Source organism: Vipera berus (assembly GCF_964194415.1).
Source record: "Vipera berus genome assembly, chromosome: 3".
Taxonomy (NCBI): domain Eukaryota; kingdom Metazoa; phylum Chordata; class Lepidosauria; order Squamata; family Viperidae; genus Vipera; species Vipera berus.
In genome coordinates this window covers 33,225,091-33,246,514 of record NC_138204.1, presented here as the reverse complement: position 1 = coordinate 33,246,514, position 21,424 = coordinate 33,225,091, and the positions used below count along the sequence as shown (strand labels likewise).

The 21,424-nt window shown below is 36.8% G+C and overlaps 2 protein-coding genes across 4 annotated transcripts in view; one reads left to right on the top strand and one right to left on the bottom strand.

The window, feature by feature from the left end:
* ACSS2 (acyl-CoA synthetase short chain family member 2) overlaps nt 1–1,977 on the top strand; it is a 64,761-nt gene extending 62,784 nt beyond the window's left edge. The window contains exon 20 of the transcript XR_014025736.1: nt 1,910–1,977. The gene's annotated coding sequence lies outside the window, so the exon portion shown is untranslated. The remainder of the gene's footprint in view (nt 1–1,909) is intronic.
* On the bottom strand, nt 1,961–21,243 carry GSS (glutathione synthetase). 3 transcript variants are annotated; one of them, XM_081322232.1, is made up of 13 exons: nt 21,160–21,243; nt 18,750–18,886; nt 17,899–18,044; nt 16,586–16,661; nt 13,964–14,103; nt 12,470–12,586; nt 11,358–11,438; nt 9,395–9,472; nt 8,033–8,099; nt 7,098–7,292; nt 6,758–6,839; nt 5,026–5,215; nt 1,961–2,277 (listed from the first exon to the last, which is right to left on the bottom strand). In XM_081322232.1, exons 2-13 carry the CDS (start codon nt 18,876–18,878, stop codon nt 2,154–2,156), a joined length of 1,425 nt encoding a protein of 474 aa, XP_081178358.1. In that variant the 5' UTR covers nt 18,879–18,886; nt 21,160–21,243; the 3' UTR covers nt 1,961–2,153. The 3 variants fall into 3 exon arrangements, with proteins under 3 accessions (XP_081178358.1, XP_081178356.1, XP_081178357.1); XM_081322230.1 differs by lacking the exon at nt 21,160–21,243 and adding an exon at nt 20,946–21,156; XM_081322231.1 differs by lacking the exon at nt 21,160–21,243 and adding an exon at nt 19,561–20,715.
* Between the last annotated feature and the right edge of the window lie 181 nt (nt 21,244–21,424).

Below are 21,424 nucleotides of genomic sequence, written 5' to 3'. Positions count from 1 at the left end.
GGAGGAAGGCGGCAGCTCTGCAAATGGGCCACAGCAGCTTTCCAAGCAGGTGGTACCACCGCCCGTTCCGAGAGGTGCATGCGCACCTCCACCCGAAAGGGAGGCGGGGCCGCCCGTTTGTAAACTTGCCGCCGCTGGTTTGGAAAGCTGCCGCGGCCAGTTTGCAAACCTGCTGCCTTCAGAGGAAGGCAGCAGCTCTGCAAACGGGCCGCAGCAGCTTTGCAAATGGGTGGCGCCACCACCTGTTCTGAGAGGTGCGTGCGCAGCTCTCCAAACCTTTGGAGAGGTGCGTGTGCACCTCCGTCTGGAAAGCTGCCGCGGCCCATTTGCAGAACTACCGCCTTCGGAGGAAGGCGGCAGCTCTGCAAACGGGCCGCAGCAGCTTTCCAAATGGGCGGCGCCACTGCCTGTTCCGAGAGGTGCGCGCGCACCTCCGCCCATTTGGAGAGGTGCACGCGCACCTTTGCCCGTTCAGAGAGGTGCGCGCGCACCTTCGTTCGGAGAGGTGTGTGCGCACCGGGCGACTGGGAGCCGCACAAGTCGGCTTAAAGAGCCGCATGCGGCTCCGGAGCCGCGGTTTGCTGACCCATGTCCTAAACCAAATACATCTTTTTCTAGGAGTGCGTTGCAGTTGCAGATATAAACCATGCAATCTCAAGAGGTGGCTGCTTTAAAGAATTGCAAAGCTGTGTTGTGTAAATGTCCCTGTGCACCAGAGAATATTTTTTCTTTTGAATCCAAAGCAATGCATATTCTTGTTGTGATATCGATTATTAATTGGCTGCAGTAAACTTTTATCAACAAAGGTAGATAAAAGTACATAATAAAATGTGATCCATTGATTTCAATTGCTTCAAGTGTAGTGAAAATGGTCTACTAGCTTGCAGTAGAATTTAAACTACGTAATAAAGCTAAAGGAAAATGCAAAAGAAAAATCAGTAACATTTCTTCTGCATTATGGAAGAGTTCTACTGCTGGATTATGAATTTGTCTACTCAATGCTTCAGATTTGAGGTCCACTTATCCTTTTTCAAATTGTGGCTACATAAATCGACAGTTTATACCTAGTAAGGCCATACATGACTATATATTCATACCAAATTGCTGTCTCCGAAATATGCTGACCACATTAATTGGATTCTGCTGGTTTGTTAAAATGTAGGATTTAACATCATAGCATATAAAATATCATAGCATAAAATATTTCTAACTCTAGAAATATAATACTTTGCAATTGATAAAAATGTCAGAATGTAATGACCCCCCCACAAAAAAAACCCTCACTGGTTCTATGCTAGAATCTTAGGAGGGGGGAGACATATAATTGTCACCAATTATTTTTTAGAATATTTTCTAATCTATAAAATTATTCTACTGATTCTTAATACTGTGTTCTCATATAGCTCCATTAATTCTCTAAGCCTGTCCTCTAAATTTAAGTAAGGCTGTAGTCAAGATATCCATATGTAAAGTGAGGTAGTGCTGTTGAACGAAAGAAACATACCTATATAGAGAAGATATCTTTTTAAAGTGAAGCGCTAAGGTGTGAAAGACTGAAAAGATAGTATACTGTCAATAATATTACAAGAAGGATATTCTGTTTTCTGCAACAAGACAAAATCCATTGTTTCATTCGGAGATTTAAAAAATAACCATATTAACACAGATTCTTCACATCAGTAGATCTGATATTTAAACTTACATATTTGCTGTCTTACTGATACTTTTTTATATTGTTCCTTTTTATAATCACCTATCATTTACTGAGACATGAGACAACTTATGAGTCTTTCACTACTATTTTTAGTTCAAATTAGTTCTAATAAATCTGGCTGCTACAGACATTTTGCATGTTAAAGTTGGTTTTGAAATCATTTCCCACTAAACGCATCTTTTGTCTTTTTCTTAGATCTGTTGCTTTATAAAATACGGATGAGTACAGGGATCACTGAAACGGAAATGATTTTACACTTTTTATTATGTCCCTTTACCCAATGCTAGTGTTTGTGCATCTTTCAAAGGAGCTTATCACAAGCACCATAAAAACCAACATGTATACATGATTCTTTTTTGTTCTCGGGTCATTTTTATGCAAGTTTGATTACCAAGTCGGCTGGTTTGGCAATCATGCCTTTAAAAAAAAAGTGTCCTTTTTATATCACATAGGGAGTATCCAAGACAGCTACACCAGCTGCTACTCCACCATCTGCATGTTCTATAGCCTTTGTTCTCAAGAGATGGCCCACATGCTTGTTCATCACAAGATTCTGACCATGTCTGCAAGGGAAAAAAAAGTATAAGATTGCTCAACCATTTATCCGTAATCTTGTTATAAGCAAAGCTGCTTCATTCTAAGGAGATCATTTGTGTATGTACACTTGCTCAACAATTCTGCAATGGCAAGCCAAAACACCATACTCTTCTTATAGTATCACTGAAAATATTTCAGTTGTGAGCAATGGAAGAATGTATTTATTTAAAGTATACGGCTGCCCATATTATGGCACACAACTGTGGACAGCTAACACAAAATTATTTTTTTAAAAATTGAGAAAAAGCAGGCATCTACACCATCATCTATATCATTGATCTATGCAGCCCCTTGACTCCAACTTTATTATCTCAACACTCGGGGGGGGGGGGGAAGCCAGTTCTGGAGTTTTAGAGCATGGGACTGTTGTAATCCATCAGAAATCTACTTAAGAATCAGTATAGCTTAACAGGTAATACTCAAGCACAGAGTATCCAGAAATGTGCTTGGAAATAGTAGGAAGAGTATCAGGTGGTGGTAGATAGGATTACTTTCTTCTAAAATTGATTTATTTTACATTCCCCTATTATGTGGTTTCATTAAACATAGCAAGGCAGTATATTAAATTGACTAGTTGTGCTGAGGACTGGACAGATATTCCTATATGTACATGATAAATTTAATGCAACATGTAGTGATTTTTAGCACCTAGTTCATCTTTATGGTCAGTAAGTTAAATTGAATTGGATCACTAGTCTATTTAGCTTGGTACTGTCTACTGTGAACAAGTCTTGAGGCTGTAGCACATGGATGTCAAACTCGATCGTGTCACATGAAGCATTGTGATGTATCAGAATGTTATTTGCCTTTGCGGAGCAAGGGTGAGCGTGGCCTGTGCATGATGCATCTGGCCCATGGGCCACCAGTTTGACACCCCTGCTCTAGCATAATAATTTTTTAAGCCACAGCTTCAGATGCCAAGAACTGAAACGTGTGACTATTTGCATACAAAGTATGCTTTACCACCAAATATTTTATTAAAATGCTAAATTAAATTTCAGTTCAATATATATACAGTTGGGTATTTGGCACATGATTCAGAGTGCCATACATTATCAATAATCCACAATCAATCCATCCATCCACACACACACACACACACACACACACACATATACATACATACATACATATACACATACATACACATATGTATGTGTGTGTGTGTATATACACACACACACACACACAATATAATGAATAAATAATTTTAAAAAGTATAAAAACATAAGGACAAAGTACCAGGAAAAATTCTACTAACAGAAGCATGCTACTCCTTGATCCATGACTGGGAAAGGACCAAACGTTTAACAATTTCAAAGACAGGCAGTCTGGGCCAATAAATCTCAAGGTGCTGCTGTTCCATCCTCACCAAAGGATATGGTCTAAAATGATAGGACCTGAGCACACCAACTCTGTGGGATCTCACAGATGAGCAGAAATAATTCAAGATGGACAATTCCACTAATAACCTGGCCCATAGCCATGAAGGGTTTTACAGATTGTAAGAATCAATACCTTCAATTGAAAGTGGAGGCTCACTGCTAAGCAGCAGTGATAATGATAATTAAGGGTAGCCCCATGAAATGCACATGGTAGTAATCCATCTGAGATGCCCAAGATATGAATTGTCATAAGCAGGGCCTCTTGATCCAGCAGCAGATGCAACTGGCACACAAGGTGGAACTGTGCACAGGGCCTCTGAGTCATAGCTGCTACCTGCCCTTCAAGCAGGAGCTATAAGATAGAAGGACCCATATTGTGCACTAGTTCTACCTGAAGAAGTGTAACTCTGTCCTGGAAATCTCTGGATCCAGGCAGTACTACAGTCACTAGGTCTTGAGGGTAGAGTGTTTTCCCCCCATCCAAGTCCCTATGGCTTTCACACAACAGTATCACAAGAAGGCTTGTGGTGGAAATATATAACTGAGTGTCATCAACATCTGATAACTCTGCTGATATATGACCTCACCAGCAGTCTGGAAAGTGGGAAGAGAACTGAGCCTTAAGATATTCCACAAAGAAAGGACCTTGGGCTAGATCTTTCTCTCCCTTCATTAATGCTAACTGAACACCAGAGGAAGGACGAGTACCACCTCAATACCATGCCTCCCATTCCCAAACCCCTGAGCTGGTTCAGAAGGGTATTTTATCAAATGTCACTGAGAGTTCAATAAGATGGATGGAGCAATCCCATTCTGGTTCTGTCACAAGTCATCACCAAATATGACAAATGTTGCCTTCATACCATGTTCAGGTAGGAAAGGAAACCCAACTGAAAGGGATCCAGATAATTATGCCTCAGCCAGAACCCTTTGAAACTGTAGCCTGACCATGTTCTCAACACGGAGACAGGCCAGAAACTGTCTGACAGAATTGAATCCAGCAGTGAGACTTAGAAGAGGGTGAGAGATGTGGCTCCTACTGAAGTGCAGGTAGGCCCATCCCCTCTCAAGAAAGAATTCGCCATTGCTTGGACCCAATCTCATGTTACCTCCTGGGAGGCCTTAAACGAAACAGGAGTGGCATGAATTTAAAATACAGGTGTATGCACTCACACTACCCAGGAGCTGTCCATTTCTTCAGGGCCAACAGGAACTTCCCAGATAACCATTATTCCTTATGCACTTAATGTATAGATTTTATGCAAAGTGCTAGCATTTTTTTAAAAAAAAACTGCAGACAAATAGGAATGTAAAATTTTGGTATCTCACCTGACATAGACTCCAAAGATTCCCAATTCAGACACACATTCTGATATTTTCAGTGGACAATGAGCCCTCAATAAGTAATTTAGTGTTGGGAGAGGCTTTATCTTATCCATAAGAATATAAGAAGTCCTCTCAGAACTGTCCTTAATTTTCTCCAGAACTTGCTTGAGCTCATCTCCATAGAGATTATTTCCTGGCAATGCAATAGAAGTTAATATTAAGACAAAACAAAAGTGTTAATTTGTATGTTAGATTCTTATCCCATCCAGCAATATCAAGCATGAAAGACAAGTTGAAAGGATAAATAAGAGTTTCCTGTAATTGGCAACATTTTACATGGATAGATTTGCATTTCTCCCCAAAACTGTACAACATACCATGTGTATGTGTGATCTGATAAAAAAAGCATTTTTTGTAAGATTTGTGGAAGGTAACTTCATAGTGGAATGCCTCTTTATTGCTTAGTTAATGCTAGATTTGCTGTAATTTAATAGATGATATTAAGTATTTCTATAGTATTTCAAACTGTAGATAAGAAATGTTTATGGAATAACTAAATTCTTCCAGCATAGCAGAATTAACTTTTGGTTAAACTATCAGCAAGCAACATTTTCATCCTTTAGAAGTTTTCAGAATCACCAAGTCAGAGATAATCGTAACTGTTAAGTATTACAAAAAATTAAAAATTGATAAATTACTCAATATTTTCTACTTAATATTAGCCCTATTCAGGAGTTTAATTAACTGAAATTGTATAAACAAACTGTAACTTTAAAACATACTATATAAATAAACTGTATTTTAACAGTTAACAGGCAATGGAAGTTTACACTCTTACCCCTGCTATTATTTTGCTAAGAGATCTGCATATAATGAACATTTCTGCACACAGTGGGGAATGTATATAATCTCAAACTCTTTTGGAGTTACAAACAGCATAAACATTTCTACTTACTTAGTTGTATATATGAAGGCTCTCTTCTCTGCAGATATTTGCATTATATGCACATTGAGTACAGAACAGGTTCTATCTCAAACATGGTATAAATGAAGTTCATATGTTTATATAACTTTTAAGCAGAATGCCTAAATAGCTCTACTGTTCTGCTATTGTAGAATTTATGTGTCTGAAGGTGATTTCAGACTTTTCTTATTTGCAATGAAGATACTACAGATTTTTGAAAATATTCTGGAGCTGAAATTTTGATTCTGAACATATTTAAACACTATTGTATAACTCTTAGATATCTGATGGTATTCCCTAACGCTAAGTGGTTTTAGAACCAGGGCTTTTTTTCTCATAGAACGCTCAGAACGGAGTTCCGGCACCTTTTTTGGATGGAACCTTGTAGGATAGGCAAGCCGGGTTGTATGACATGTGTGAGTTCCAGCACCTTTTTCTTTTACAAAAAAAGCACTGTTTAGAACCATTATTATGTTTATACATATACCATGTTCAGATAGGAAACCCAACTGAAAGGGATCCAGATAATTATGCCTCAGCCAGAACCTTTGAAACTGTAGCCTGATCATGTTCTCAACAAGGAGACAGACCAGAAACTGACTGAATCCAGCAATGAGACTTAGAAGATGGTGACAGATGTGACTCCTACTGAAGTGCAGGTAGGCCCATCCCCTCTCAAAGAAGAATTCTCCACAATATAATATATGATATTATTATGATTAAAAAATAAATTATCAGAACTTTCATTATTTAAGCCCAGAAAATAATTACCTCCTCCTTCCCGTTGTGGTTTTAACACGAATCGATCTGGATCAGCAATAGCAATGGCAACCATCTTATCACCCTCTTCATCCTTGAGGAAAAGTAGACTGTTGCAATGTAGTCATACCAAATGCTTAGCCCTTAACCTTTAATATTCCAGTACATATTAAACATACATAAGAGCCCTAGACAAAAATTAAAATTCATAATTTACCAAAAGATTTTATTAAAGGTATATATTTTATATGTATTATCGCTACTGTGCTCTTCAATTTTATACTGCATTATAGCACTGCATATATTAAATGTACATTACTACATTACTACATTACAACACATTACTACTTACCAGTTCCAAGGAGTAGAGACCTGTGAACGTTGCTCTCAATCGAGCCACTACTTCTGGTTCATTTGGCAAGAACCTTTCCAGGACTCCTGGTCGGCTGAGCTCCTGCTGAACTTTTTTAGTTCCAACAAGTTGTGTAGCTATATCAGGACATTTAACTGCTCTGGACTTTTCCAGTAATAACCGTGCCTCCCAGTTCTTAAAACAAAGAAGATAATTTCATTACAGATGCTTTTGTAACATGTTATATTTAAGACATTTTATAACTGTTGTATATCATACAGCTGAAGAAACCTTTATCTGATATGTTCCTTCTCCCCCTTGTATCTGCATCTTCTGCAATAAACTAACAAAAACTTACTCCATGAAAACTGCAGGACAAAAGAAAAATTAGCATATCTCTACAGAATCTTTTAGTATAAAAACTGATAAAATTATGTATATATCACTACTGTTTAATCAGGTAAGAAGATAATCCTCTGAGTACCTAAATATTAGCAAAAGATATACACAAAAATATCTCTTTATCCATTTGGACATGTCAGTCAAAAGTACCACTACTATTAAACTTACAAAGTAATTCCTCCGTCTTTCAATTGAAATAATTTCAGAATTTTGTCATTGTTTTCTAAATAATTTAGAAAGGAAGTCATATAAGCATCTTAGCAATGGAATGGCAATGATCAATTTAAATTAATTCAGAGAAAGACAGCCAACTATCATAGAAAGAATGGAATAATTTTCAGTGAATTTATTTCATATGGACCAAACTCTTAGCATAATTTCATTTTAATTGTATACAATACTTCTGCATTATTTCTGTTTAATTATGTGATTTAGACTGTTTTAGTTCACCCTGAAATATGTGATAATTGTCTAATTGGTCCTTAAAATAAATTATATATCTTATGCCTGTTAAAGATCATTATGGTACTAACCTGTTCATTATAACTGCTTGGCATATAGCCTTCCCTGTAGTATACCACTGCTACTTCCTGCCCATCTCTGAAACAGAGAGCAAATATGTAAGATGTTACGTTTCCGACAGAATGAGCTTTTCAAAGGACTCTGAGGCACTGTTTACCTTAAAAGTCTTTTATTAGCCCTATAACATCGGCAAAGCTTGCTAAGAGAAGCTGGAGTCTGAATTCCCCTCCCCTTAGCACAATATGTTAAGCCCAATTGTCTTCCTTTTCATTGCTGTCATAAATCACATTCTCCAATTAATTTGAAGGGTCAGTTTTCCCTTCTGTTAGACAACCCGCCAAATTCTTATTTTCTCTTATTTCCTAACAGCCTTGAGGGACATTCTTCCTCCTCCCTCCCAGCAATAACCAATTCTAGCTTTAATAGTAACACACAAGTTTAACATATGAAATAGCTGCTTCTTCATCTTTTGTCAAAACAAGAACATTCGATGTTAGCAGCATTGACATAAGCACTTTTCTTCCTTTTTAAGCCCTCCATTTCTAAACAATTCTCTCTCTCACTCTCACTCACTCTCTCTCTCACACACACACAAACAATGCAACACATTCTATTAATGCAAAGTAGATTTCTATTAATTTTGAATGCTTTGATTACATTTTCAAAAACATTACATTCACTTATGTAAAACCAGCATTATCAAACAGATCATTCTATCACAGTTCTACTGATAAATAATAACTGATTTCCAATCTTTCAGTGAATTAGCTGTGTTAAGGACTGAAACTGCTTTAATAGCAACCAGGACATCATTCACCTAAATTCTTGAATGAACTCTATTTTCATCAGTACTAATGTAGTCATTCATTAGCTACTTATTAAAAGAGTTATTTCACATATCCGGTTAAAAACAATTTTTTATTTATATTCTGGTGGTCATGTGAACATTTCCAAACAGCTGGTACTATTTTTTTTAACAAATGCAACCAAATATTTTGTAGTGCTCAAACACTATAGGTGATATCGGTAGATATATGAAAATTAAGTTTACATTTGAGCAATCTATGTCCTAATCTTGGCTGACAGAGTTACTGCTCTTTGCCAAATGCGAAAACTGCTTTCCATGTTGACGAAAGGTCTTTGGAAGGTGAGACATTGCAAAGAAATCTGGCCTTTTGATGCTATGGAAAATGTTAGTTAAAAAGAGGCTATGATATTGTGGCAGAACTACTGCCTTGATTCAGCAAAGCTTTTCTAAAATGACATTAGAGGCTGGATGTAGGCAACAATGTTTTCCACCTAAGATAATTAATATATTGTATTACCACTAGTGTTTAATAAAATTCGGCAGCAGACTTATGGATGCTACTTACATATACAATTTCTTTTCACTTTCCAAAGAGGCTTTTTCAAACACATCTTTAAAACTTTTTCGGATCACCTTGATATTCCTTAGGGTGCAAGAAAGACAAAAAATGCCATTTTAAATAGAAATCAAGTGTTTTCAAGTAAAAAAGGGCTTTCATTGTATGTGTAACTAATGCAGAAGAATTTCTTGCTAAAAATGCAGCAGTTAAAGGGATGGCAAATCTCTGGGTTAGATAGTTTTCATCCAGGAGTTATATAAAAAATCAAATATAAAATAGCTGATCTAACAAAAATATTTAATACAGTTGAATGATCAATTTTTCTGTCAGGAAAAGTAACTAAACTAGTATCAGCAGTGCTTTTTTTGTCATAGGACGCTCAGAACGGAGTTCCCGCACCTTTTTTGGATGGAACCTTGTAGGGTAGGCAAGGTGGGTTGTATAACGTGTGAGTTCCGGCACCTTTTTCTTTTACAAAAAAAGCACTGAGTATCAGTCTTTAAATATGTATGATCCTTTTAATAACATTTTATTTAATAATACTTTGGGGAACATTATTATTAAATATAAAAATCTTAAGGATACCAAAAGACAAGCTTGCTGATGAAGAATCAGAACAACTTCTATAAGTCTGACACCATTTATCTTTTAGAATTAATGGGACATAGGGGGAACATCAAAGAGAAGAACTAGTGTTATGAGAAGGGACAGAGTGCTGGTATAGTTATTAATATGCTACATTTGATAACGTATAAATATGCCTATTATTGGGTTAGGTTTCATTTAGCCTGCATTAATGAGATAGGTTTTCTCTGGAGTTTACAATCTTTTTATTTACTTGGAAAAAATTCACATAGGATCAGGATGAGCTTGGTTGGGGAAATGATAACTTGGCAATTGTAGCAGTGTGAGTTGACTTTGACATATTGATCATAACACTAATTGACAATGCGTTCTCTTAAGATGAAGAACATTGATATGTTTTTCTCTTAAACTTCAGATGACTAATACTTTTTGTAGTAGACATCCAATGTTAACTGGACTAACATAAAAATGATGTTTTGGTTAAGCCCTGAGCCAGAGCTATTGAGGAGGATGTTCTGAGGCCATGTGGTAGCACTGAGTGTCCCAAGGGCTATGTTCAGTTACTATGGACTATATTGAATTGTGGAGTTCATGGTAGCTGAGAAGCATCACAGAACGTCATTTCTCCATTAATAAAATCTATATGTTGTAAGCACTAGCACCACAGAGCACACATTTTTTTTGTAGTTTTGAAACAGAAAAAAAGCTTTGTACAGAAAAACCAAATGACGTAGTTAGCAGAATTCAAGCTGGAAAAAAAAATTGCTCTTTGCAATGAAGTGAGAATCTTCTGGGATAGAAAAGAGTTAAAATTCTGGGACTGCATATCAAAATCAAGGAAAAAGATAATAGCAAACAATGTTTAACTGTTTCACAAGAAAATTAATGGTCTTGGTCATACTTTTATTACTATTACTTTGGGCAGCAGAGAGCTGCTACATATAAGACAGTTAAGTTATTAAAAATAACATGCCTGAGATTTTGGAAGAGATGGATATTCATTGTTTTCCTTTGTGTTAGTTTCTCAGCCTTGTTTTAATAGTTTTAAAATTTGAATATTTATCTTCAAAATATATGTTAAGAAACCAAATATTAATGATGTAAGCTTTCAGGGAATTAATTTAACAGCAGAGATATGCTTGAAGTATTCAAATATGAAATATCCAATTTCAAGCGCAAAAAACAGCCCCACGTCAAATGTAAAACAGCTGTTTCAAGTACAAAACAGGACTGCTTGGAATATTTTAAAAAGTGTATCTAGATCAAAAACAGGAATTCTGTTTCAAACTCAAAACACTTATTTCAAATTTGAAACATTCAGCTTAAGATATTTTGCCCAGCACTACTGGAAAGTATGCTGATCCTAATTATATGAGACTGTTACCTTCTCCATAATTCATTTTCTATACAGCGTTGGTCAAAAATATTTCTCTGAGCCTCTTCAACCAGAAACATCACCACTGCTCTGAAATAAAAATACATTATGGAGTAATTGCATTAATTAAAGTGTTCTAATTTTGAAATACATTATTTAGTGTTTGTTACATGTTGTGTAGCATCCAGAAATAGAGACTGACAATCTGCAAGAATACAAAGGCAAAATGTGCTTGTACAAATCCAGTACTATGTTCTTAGGAGCAATGCAATTTTTATGTTCTTAAAAAAAGTAAATATAACAAAACAGTTGTATTAAAGCTGAGCTAGACGTAATACATTATTTTTCCTTAAAATAATGTGTCTCACCCTCCCAGTATTATCAGTCTCATATTTCTTCTAGTCTTCAACCCTTTAAAATTGTTTTGGCCAACCACAAAAAGGAATCTACAAAAATAATTTTCACTTTATGCACTTATGTATACATAATCTCAATCTTTATGCAATCCTCTAGGAAGTTTGGGATGATCAATATGGTTGTCAATCCTTCACATACTGTACAATAAATATTGCATGGCCTCACTCCATTTCCTGCTTATTTCCACTGATTTTTTTTGAAGCTCCAGTCATAGTCTTCTGTTACTGTTGCCACTATTCTGCTTCCTACCTTTAGATCTTATTGCCTTCAGAGATCACTACTATCACCATTCATGGACTATTGAAATGCATTTTAAATGGGGCTACCCTTGAAGACCACAAAGAGGCTGCAGCTGGTCCAAAATATGGCAAAGTCAGCAGTAATTAGTATGCTATGATACGCCCAAAGCAGTTGACATTTACTGCTTTGCAAACTGCACTGGTTACCAGATGGTTTCCAGGGGCTTCCAGGTATAATTCAAGATTGCAACTTATAAAGCCTTTCATGACATAGGACCAGGTTATTTGAGGAGTTGCCAATTCGTCCAATGGTTTCTGTCCATCTGGTGAGTTTAGGCAGAGTGGGTGTGCTTTATGTCTCTTCAATTAAACCTAGGAAGCATGCCTTCTCTTTCACAGGGCATCAGGTATTCATAAAAATAACATGTACAGCAATGCAGATATTTTATAGGCTGCTTATCTTACCTATCTGAGCCGTAGAGTTCCCAAGCTCTTGCAATGCCCATTGCAATTCCTTTGGAAGGATTATTGGAAAGCAATTTTGAGGCTTCCTTTGATTTCCCCAAAACATTCATCACATGCCTATGATTGGGATACATAGATACAGAAGTCATAAAAGATTGAGGATACACAACTGCCAGGACAAAGCTATTAGAGGTAAAAGATCTAAACACTTTCTGAAACATACACTCTAAAAATCCTTTATGAGTAATGCACATATATACAAAACGATTTCAGTTGCAAAATTAAAACAAACATGGAAAGATTATCATTGCCATATATTTTGTGGTCAAAGCATCTATTTATTCAAGGGTGCTATTAATAAATGTTATTATAAAATACATTCTGAATTTGGCAACAGGTTTAATCAAGCCACAACCCATCAAAATGGCAAGACAGAAAACAAACTCCTCACTCTCACAGTGATTTTACCTAGTTGGATAATGAAACATTTGCAAGCACAAAACCAACTTCAGAGAGCACCAAGGACTCCGTAGTTCAAGCTGAGCTTCTTATTCTCCACTGTATCGAAACTGTCTGTCTTTTATAACTGCACCTTACAAGTGCAGCAACAATAATTCAAGGCAAAAGTCAGATGAAGAATTTTGAAGAAACTCAGCTTTATTTTTAATAAAGCAAGCATAAAGCATAAAGCATAAAGAATCAATTTATGATATTGATGGAAGGATTCAGAATTTTATGCTGATGCCTTTACAGTTGCAGTGGGAATATACCAAGAGAAAGAACTTCTCCCATAGTGCTAGATACTGGATGAGCAATAAGCTCTCAAGTAGGTTGCATAGATGAGAAGGTGGCAGCTTTGAATTCAAGTTTTTTTTATTTATTAAATTTATATACCACCCATCTCTCTTTCAAACGACTCTGGGTGGCTCACAATATCAAAAAGTACAAAACATTAAAATATTAAACATTTAAATACACAGATTAAATTAAAAAACAGATTCAATGGGCTGGGGGTGGGGAGTCTTCCCAGTCAACTAACCACCTCCAGCATGGAACATCCCCTTTGGAGCCCCAGGCCAAATGTCAGAGCCAGGTTTTGACTCTTTCAGAAGGCCAAAAAAATGGGAGTGAATCTCATCTTGAGTGGCAGGATGTTCCAGAGAATAGATATAAGTACCGGTAGCTTATATTCTCAGATGGACCTTGACTAAGGCATTTCAACTATCCTTTTCTCATATGTTTCTGCTCTATCTGAGCCAGCCAAAATTTAGTGATACATGATATTTTTAAGAAGCCTTAAAATAAGAGTTGAAAACTTGCTGGATGAAATCACAAAAGGTGAAGGGCAAATCTTCAGCATTTTACACAACTTCCTGCCATCCCTATTACAGAATACAAACAGTCCTGAATTAAATATTCACAAGCAAGCAAAGGGCAGAATTCCAGTCAACTTTGATACACAGTGAAAGAACCCAGGTTTACTGGCAACCTTACCGATGTACTGTAGTGGTTCGAGATGTGAGGCCTCCAAAGCTTGCAGCAATGGTGTTTATTTCTACTTGTTTTAGAGCTGCAGAACCATCTGCACCATAGTCAAACATGTAATCAGAGCGATTGATTCCTAAAACCACTGACTAAGTAAGACAGAAACAGAAGTAAGACAGTAAGAGAAACTTGCCACTATATCAGAAGCTGTAGTGGGGGAAGTATTCCAAAAGGAGATTTATTCTGCATTATTATTCATTGAATATCAGTTTGTTAACTAAGCACTTAACCATAAAATAACCCACGTGACAGCTGTTCTGGTACTAGCTTTGTTTCCATAGGGACTGACTACCAAGGGACGTTTTAAAGGAGAATTTTTCTATTGGTAATAGGGTAAAGGTTTAGGGTTAGAAGTCCATGGCATTGGCTGATATAAATAGTTACACTGCCTTGTAGAACACATTACAGTAGCCCACATGGGAGTTGACTAGTGCACGAGCAACTGTGAGCAGAGCATAACAACGGAGTCACAGAGACTCCCCAAATTTTAGATCACTTTGCCACTGCTTTGACAGGAAAACTGGACTGAGTGTGTGACCACTGTCTTGCATCAGGTTCTGGATGACTTGGGATAGTCCAAGCCTGGCATGGATGCCACGAACTTTTGAGCCACATCAGACCCCCTCCCAAGAAATGCAGACTGAAATCACCAGAACAATAAGCAATTTAGTATTTGCTAAAGTCTTAGTCTCTGATTCAGCATGATATGTTAGTTTTAGTGTAAGTATCTAGGGTAAACAGTAGTTTTAGAATTATATAGGATAACCTGTTTCAATAACTTAGTGGTTCAGATGATCCTCAGTTAATAACCACTTGTTCAGTGACCAAACTTATGATAGTGCTGAACAAAAGTTACTTATGATAGGTCCTTGAAGTTCTAGCCATCGCAGCACTCCTGTGGTCACTTGCCTGCATTTTGTAACCTTCCCTGCTGGCTTCTCACAAGTAATGTCTTTGGAGAAGTTCGTAGGAAATCAGAAAGTTAAAATCTTATGAGGTACTCATTTAACTGTCTGTGATTCACTTAATGGTAATTGGGAACAGTCAGAACTGCAATCACTACATGGTGCAGTCATGTGAGCTCATGCTTTATGACTGTGTAACTTTGCAGCAGGAGTTACTATTGTTAAGCAAGGACTACCTGCCCTCTGTTTCGATAGGGGTTGCCTGACAAGATAACTTTTAGGGTACTTTTCCCTATAGTTAGGTTTAGGTTTCCTTTTGCTTTACATTTACATTTAATGTGAAGGTGACTTTTTGTGTGAATGTTTTCCATTAGTAAAAGCATTACAGTTATGTTTTAGGAACTGCTTGCTATTAAAATTTTAGGTTAAAAATTAATATTGGTGGGGCTACGAGAAATTAGGATAAAAGTTAGGGATTTTTGACATCTTGGATTCACTTTTACGTGAGGATTAGCTTTAGGTTGATTTATCAAACTCATGTCAGAAGGTCTGAGGTACTTCCGGGTAGAAAGGATTAGCCAGTGACATCATCGTTGCCTGGGTGGCACTCAGTTGGGGGCTTCTTTCATGTACACAGCAAGAGCTGGAGTGAAGAATGGGAGCTCACCCTGCCCTATGGCAGCACTCGGATCTTGAACAGGGGCTTGCTAACCTCCAACCCAGCATTCTAACCACATGAGCCACCGTGCTCCTGGCTGATTTATGCAAATGATAATGTTAGGTTTATGTTACATGAGGACCACCTGTCAAGGTAATTGGTAGGGCAAAAAAAATTACCAGTAGGCTGAAGTTAGGGTTAGGTTTCCTTGAGGTCCAAGATTGCATTTAATAGGTGGCTAGAACATTCATTTATTCCTCATATTTATGAAACTGCACATTTCACAATAAACTGTGGGTGACGTTGGGGTGAGTCTTTATTATTATTGATATTTTTAAGTTTAATGCTATAAGGATTACTGTATTTTCTGGCGTATAAGACTACTTTTTAACCCATGAAAATCTTCTCAAAAGTCAGGGGTCGTCTTATACGCCGGGTGCTGAAAATTTAGGGACAGGGCTGGCTGGAAAACCTGGAGCGGATCTCCCATTTAGTCTGCGCAGGGAAAGCGGGACCAATTGGAGAAGAAGCTGCAGTCTGTGATTTTTTACAGGGTTTATAGGGTTTCCTGCCTTAGCAGGGGGTTGGACTAGATGACCTCCAAGGTCCCCTCCAACTTCTTCTTATTAATATTATTATTATTATTATTATTATTATTATTATTATTATTATTATTATTATTATTATTATTTCCACTTGCACTGTTTTATGTTTACATGTTTGATGACAAACAGCCTTATGTTTATAAGTGACAGTTTTCCTACTAAGCACCTGCATGTCATAAGCATTTGAATTAAAATTACCATATTAAAATCAAATCTGATGTTTTTTGATTTTTATTTAGTGTGCGTTGGAAGAGGGGTAGTCTTATACGGCGAGTATAGCCCAAACCCTATAATTTAACAGGAAATGTAGGGGGTCGTCTTATACGCCCAGTCGTCTTATACGCCGGAAAATACGGTATATGTTTGAAATAAATCAGTAGCTTTAGCAGTTTTTATGAAATACCTGAGCAATTCCTTCATCCAAAACCTGCTTGTAAATTTTAAACAGTTGAGCTGTAAAGTCATCCACTTTAATGATACTAAGAAGTAGAAGAAAACAGATCATATGTAGAATTCAGACTTACTGTAAAAATACAAGAATCATCTTGATCTAAAACCATTTTAAAAAACACACAAAGTTCCCTAGAATTCTTCACAAGTAGGACAGAGAAGTCCAAATATTAGATCAAATATTTTATTTTATTCCTCCATAGCATTTTCTATTTGTGGTACAAAGTTGCTCATTATATAAAAATAGGCTAGCAGGAAACATCTTGAATGAACCTATATATTTTTTAAAAAAAATATACCATTTTAGGAAAATATTTATTACTAGGAAGAGTTTTTTTCATTATTTTCCTCCGTTTACTGCATGGCTGTTATTTCTTTTAAAAATCCAGTTCTTCATATTTCTGATGCTATTTATGTGCAGCAATTTATGTGCAAAAAATCATCTCAAAATGTATACATTAATTTTCAACATATACATAATGCCTGGGAATTCACATTATGTTTTTCCAACTGTCATGTAACCACTAGAATCACAAGACCATTCAGATGAAAAAGTATAGCAATCTTAGAATCTATAATATATATACCGCTTAAACATGACAGAACAAGAAGTGCTATGCTGGTTGATATTTATTTACTTAGAAATAAATTTATAATGTGTTTCCTTAGTTTTCCAATCATTTCCAAACAATTAGACAAATATCACTGGAATAAAATAGACAGAGAGAGAATGCTGATATGAACAGTGAGGAAGAATGTATGAATGTTCCTTCTACATTCCACTAAATCAATTTTAATACAAGTTGTCCTTAATGGCCATAATTAATTAGGACCCACAATTGAGTTGCTAAGCAACATAGTTAAGTGAAACATCATGTGACTGTGCCCGACTTATGAGATCAGTTCCACTATAGTTGTTAAGCAATTCACCCGTAATCATTAAAAATGACATCATGTGATAATGACTTGAAACTTCTGCTAGCTTCCCCATTGACTTTGCTTGTCAGACGTTGGCTGTGAAGCTTGTAAATGGTAAACATGGGCCAGTTTAAAAGCACCTGAATCACAATCACATGACGACGGGGTGCTGGAACAGTTATAAATTCAAGGACCAGATGTAAAACTGCTTTTTCAACAATCTGAAATGTAAATCTGAACAGTCACTATACAAAGAAGTTGTTAACCGAGGACTATCCATCCAGCAACTGAAAATTGCAACTGAAATAGTTCCCCCCCCCCCCGTTAATATATAATAGGCAGACATACCTGGCAAGAGTGCACTCTAGGAATTCTGTATCCTGGCTAACTTTATCCACTAGCAGGTTAAAGTCTTGTTGAATGGAATAGGCTTGTTCAAGCAGACTTTTTGGTACTGGAGATGGGAGCAATGTAAAAGGTGCATAATTCACAACCTGTTAAACAAAGTAAAAGCAATGGATATGGTGGCTCATTCCCTTTGAACAAGTAACCAAACGAGGCTCTTTCAAGCTTTTAAAGCATACTGAAAGTATGTAGTGGAGGCAACTTAATAGCATTACAGCAGAATTATATTGACAGCATTATGTACTTTCAGAAGCAGAGCTTTAATGGAAACAAGTGTTCCATAAATGACATAGCTGCAAAGGAAAGGCAAATGGGAGCAAATAAAAGAAACAGAGCTTTCCATGTATGTTGTGTCACTTTGACCTGCTTGCTCACATTGGATCACTACATGCTGCCAGATTCGTTAATGGTAACATACATAGAAAAAATTACCACATAGAGACAAATTACTGCAAATGTGGCTTTACAGGCAGAAAATTGTCAGCTATGTTCATTGACCATTATATGATGTAATTTCTTTACCCATGTAGATATGCAAGTATATAAAATGATAGTGAAAAATGAGCAGTACATATAACAAATATAAAATAGTTATGGTTTTCAATCAATCAATCTAGGAATAAAGGACATATAACTAATAAAGTTGTAGGGGGTATAGATATAGTTAAGTAACTACTGAGCAATAATACAATATTGCTATACAATAACATAAGTACTTGTCTTAAGACCTGTCAAGTAGGTATCTATGTGGTGCTACGAAAATTTTGCAACATGAATTCTAGTTTTGAACTTACATCAGAAGCATTGGGGTCATCTTTGGTCCTCATTAGAACACCTTCAAGTAGTGCTACATCTATTGCGATTGGAGCCACATATTGAATGAGCTGCACATTTTGCAAAATATCTTTCCAAAGCGTAGTCATTGCAAAGACTGAAAAAGACACAATAAAATTCTAAAAATGGTATTTTACACACACACACGATGATGTGCAGAATAAAAATAAGATTCCATATCCATTAAAAAGTTCATAATGCAATAAATTAAAAATTCAAGGTGAAATCGTATAATATTAAGTTGTACAATACATTTAAAACAGTGTGGAAGCTTGATATTTAACCATCCAAATAATTAGCAAAAGGCAGATTGGAACATAATTAGATTTTAAAGATTGATTTAAAATTTTCACAATGTGTTGGAAGGAATTTTTATAAGTTTGAGCCGCCACCAAGTTGATCTTATTCATGGATAGATAATTAATCCTAAAAAAACACTATCTGCCTAAAATATACCTGGAAGTACATCCCACAAAAAATATAGTGGTACTTTATATAGTAGCATTCAAAGTCTCTTAGTGAATTTCACACTTGACCAAAGGCATGAGAATACATATCTAACTCTTAGATCCAAGATATAAGTTCATGAACAATTAAGAGACTAATCTTTAAGTCTGATTATTTTTATTGAAGTAAGCATAAAAACAAATGAAATACAAAATTCATGGATAGCAAATAGCAATTTTCCTTCCAATTACACACAGGCACACATACACACACAGAGGAAACATTGTTTTACAAAAATATACTGAATGATTCCTAAATACATACCGGTAGTTATGAAGCACCTCAAAATGAAATAGTATTGTAGATAAAATCAGATTTTCATGACCGCTGGAGAACAGAATGAGTGAAGTACACTACTGTATCATTATATTCTGTCCATCCCCAGAACTTTCCTCTTTGTTGGTATAGATTTCACATAGTCATCAATTTATAATGCTGTCTTTTGTAACAATGACTGTGTCTATGTAACCTGTGTCTGAGCTCCAAGAATACTTTCCCCCCAGAAATATCCTATTAACAATCATGCTAGACAAAAATGCACTGATTGAATATCTTTTTTTATCAGAGGAATTCCCCAATTTCTGATTATTTTTAGTGTAATCTGGCAGTTATACCTCTGGGCAAAGCAGTAATCTATTAACAATAATCATGGCACGTGTCTCTATGAGCCAAGAAGTACAATATGGATCTTGACAACTTATGTCAGAACAGCAATTATAATCTTTTAAAACATTATACAGAAACCCAGGCTAATGGAAATAGTTTGTTCATGCTAAACAATGTAACCAAACACTGTAATTATGAATTACTTTAGAAAGAATTTAAGCTATTTACTTGAACAAGTATAAAACAACTTTGTTTTACTATTGTGACTTGCAACCTTATCCCTTACTGGAAGTAATCTGGATAGCTACACACATTGCAATAATTCCTTTTCCTAATCTGTTATAAAGAAGTGTGAAAAAATACAAGACCAATTCCCTTTATTAAAATATTATATATCTATGGCTGAAACCATAGAAGAAAAAGATCAGTTATCTCTGAAACACACTAGTATTGTTTTAACCTCAATTAAAATAAATGAAAGCAAACAAAGGAGTGGGGGGAAAAAATCTCAACCCTCGTACACAAAAAGCAAATGCTGAATCATCTATGATGGCCTGTCTCTAGTTAATAAGTGTTTTTAATCACTCTTTCCCCCCCCTCTTTCTGTAAACGACAGCATCTTTTAGAACAGATGTGCCTTCTTTTCCATCATAAAATTATTTGACAGTTCCGTTATAGTAGTTTTTAAAGAATCTATAGCCATGTTTGCCTCTCAGGATTGACCTCATATTCAATATTGGCTAGCTTTGGTCCCGCTCCATTTCTGCTTCTCCAAGCCCCTCGGCAGCTGCTTAACTCTTTAGACCAGGGGTCTTCAAACTTGTCCCTTTTATGACTTGTGGACTTCAACTCCCAGAATTCCTCAGCCAGCATACGCTGGCTGAGGAATTCTGGGAGTTGAAGTCCACAAGTCATAAAAGGGCCAAGTTTGAAGACCCCTGCAGTTTAGACCATTCCCAGCCACCCCCAATCGTTGTCAGAAAGGACAAACGCTCCTCTGCGTCCTTCTGCCCTCAACAGTCCCGCACCCCGCTTTTTGTCACCTGAAAAAGACTCTGGGTTAATGGGCACCACTGGGTCCTCCCATTTCTCCTTTCCAGTGGGCGAGGAAAGGCGCCGGACGCTACATCCTCGGCTCAGAGCACCGATACTCATTAACACGACGGGACCCTTCCGCGGATTTAAAATTCTATGCAACCCTTGAAAAACAGAAGACATATATCCCGCCGCCCAGGCGCCCACCCATCCACTCGGTACCTGAGACCGCTCTGACGGGAATCCACAACTATGTCCGCTCAGGAAACCCCCTCACCGATTGGCTACTCTTTCAGCCTATCCACGAACACCAGTGTCCTTTCCACTGATTGACAGGAGTCTCGTATAATCATATCGGAAAAGTACACACACACAAAAAGGCGGACAAAGGCGGAGCCTATGCAAATACGGAGGCGGGTCCCGGAGCCCTCCGCTCCTGCTCTTTACCTGATGCGTGTTTCTCTGGGAGGTTTTTTTTTTCCCCGTG

What these genes read in the sequence shown, in the direction of transcription:
- GSS (XM_081322230.1), bottom strand. Translation starts at nt 21,120, where the DNA reads ATGTCTTCTGTTTTTCAAGGGTTGCATAGAATTTTAAATCCGCGGAAG. An exon ending in TAACCCAGAGTCTTTTTCAG is followed by an intron (nt 18,887 to 20,945) that starts GTGACAAAAAGC and finishes TGTCTTTTTCAG; the next exon opens with TCTTTGCAATGACTACGCTT. An exon ending in ATCTTTGGAGTCTATGTCAG is followed by an intron (nt 2,278 to 5,025) that starts GTGAGATACCAA and finishes TTTCCCTTGCAG; the next exon opens with ACATGGTCAGAATCTTGTGA.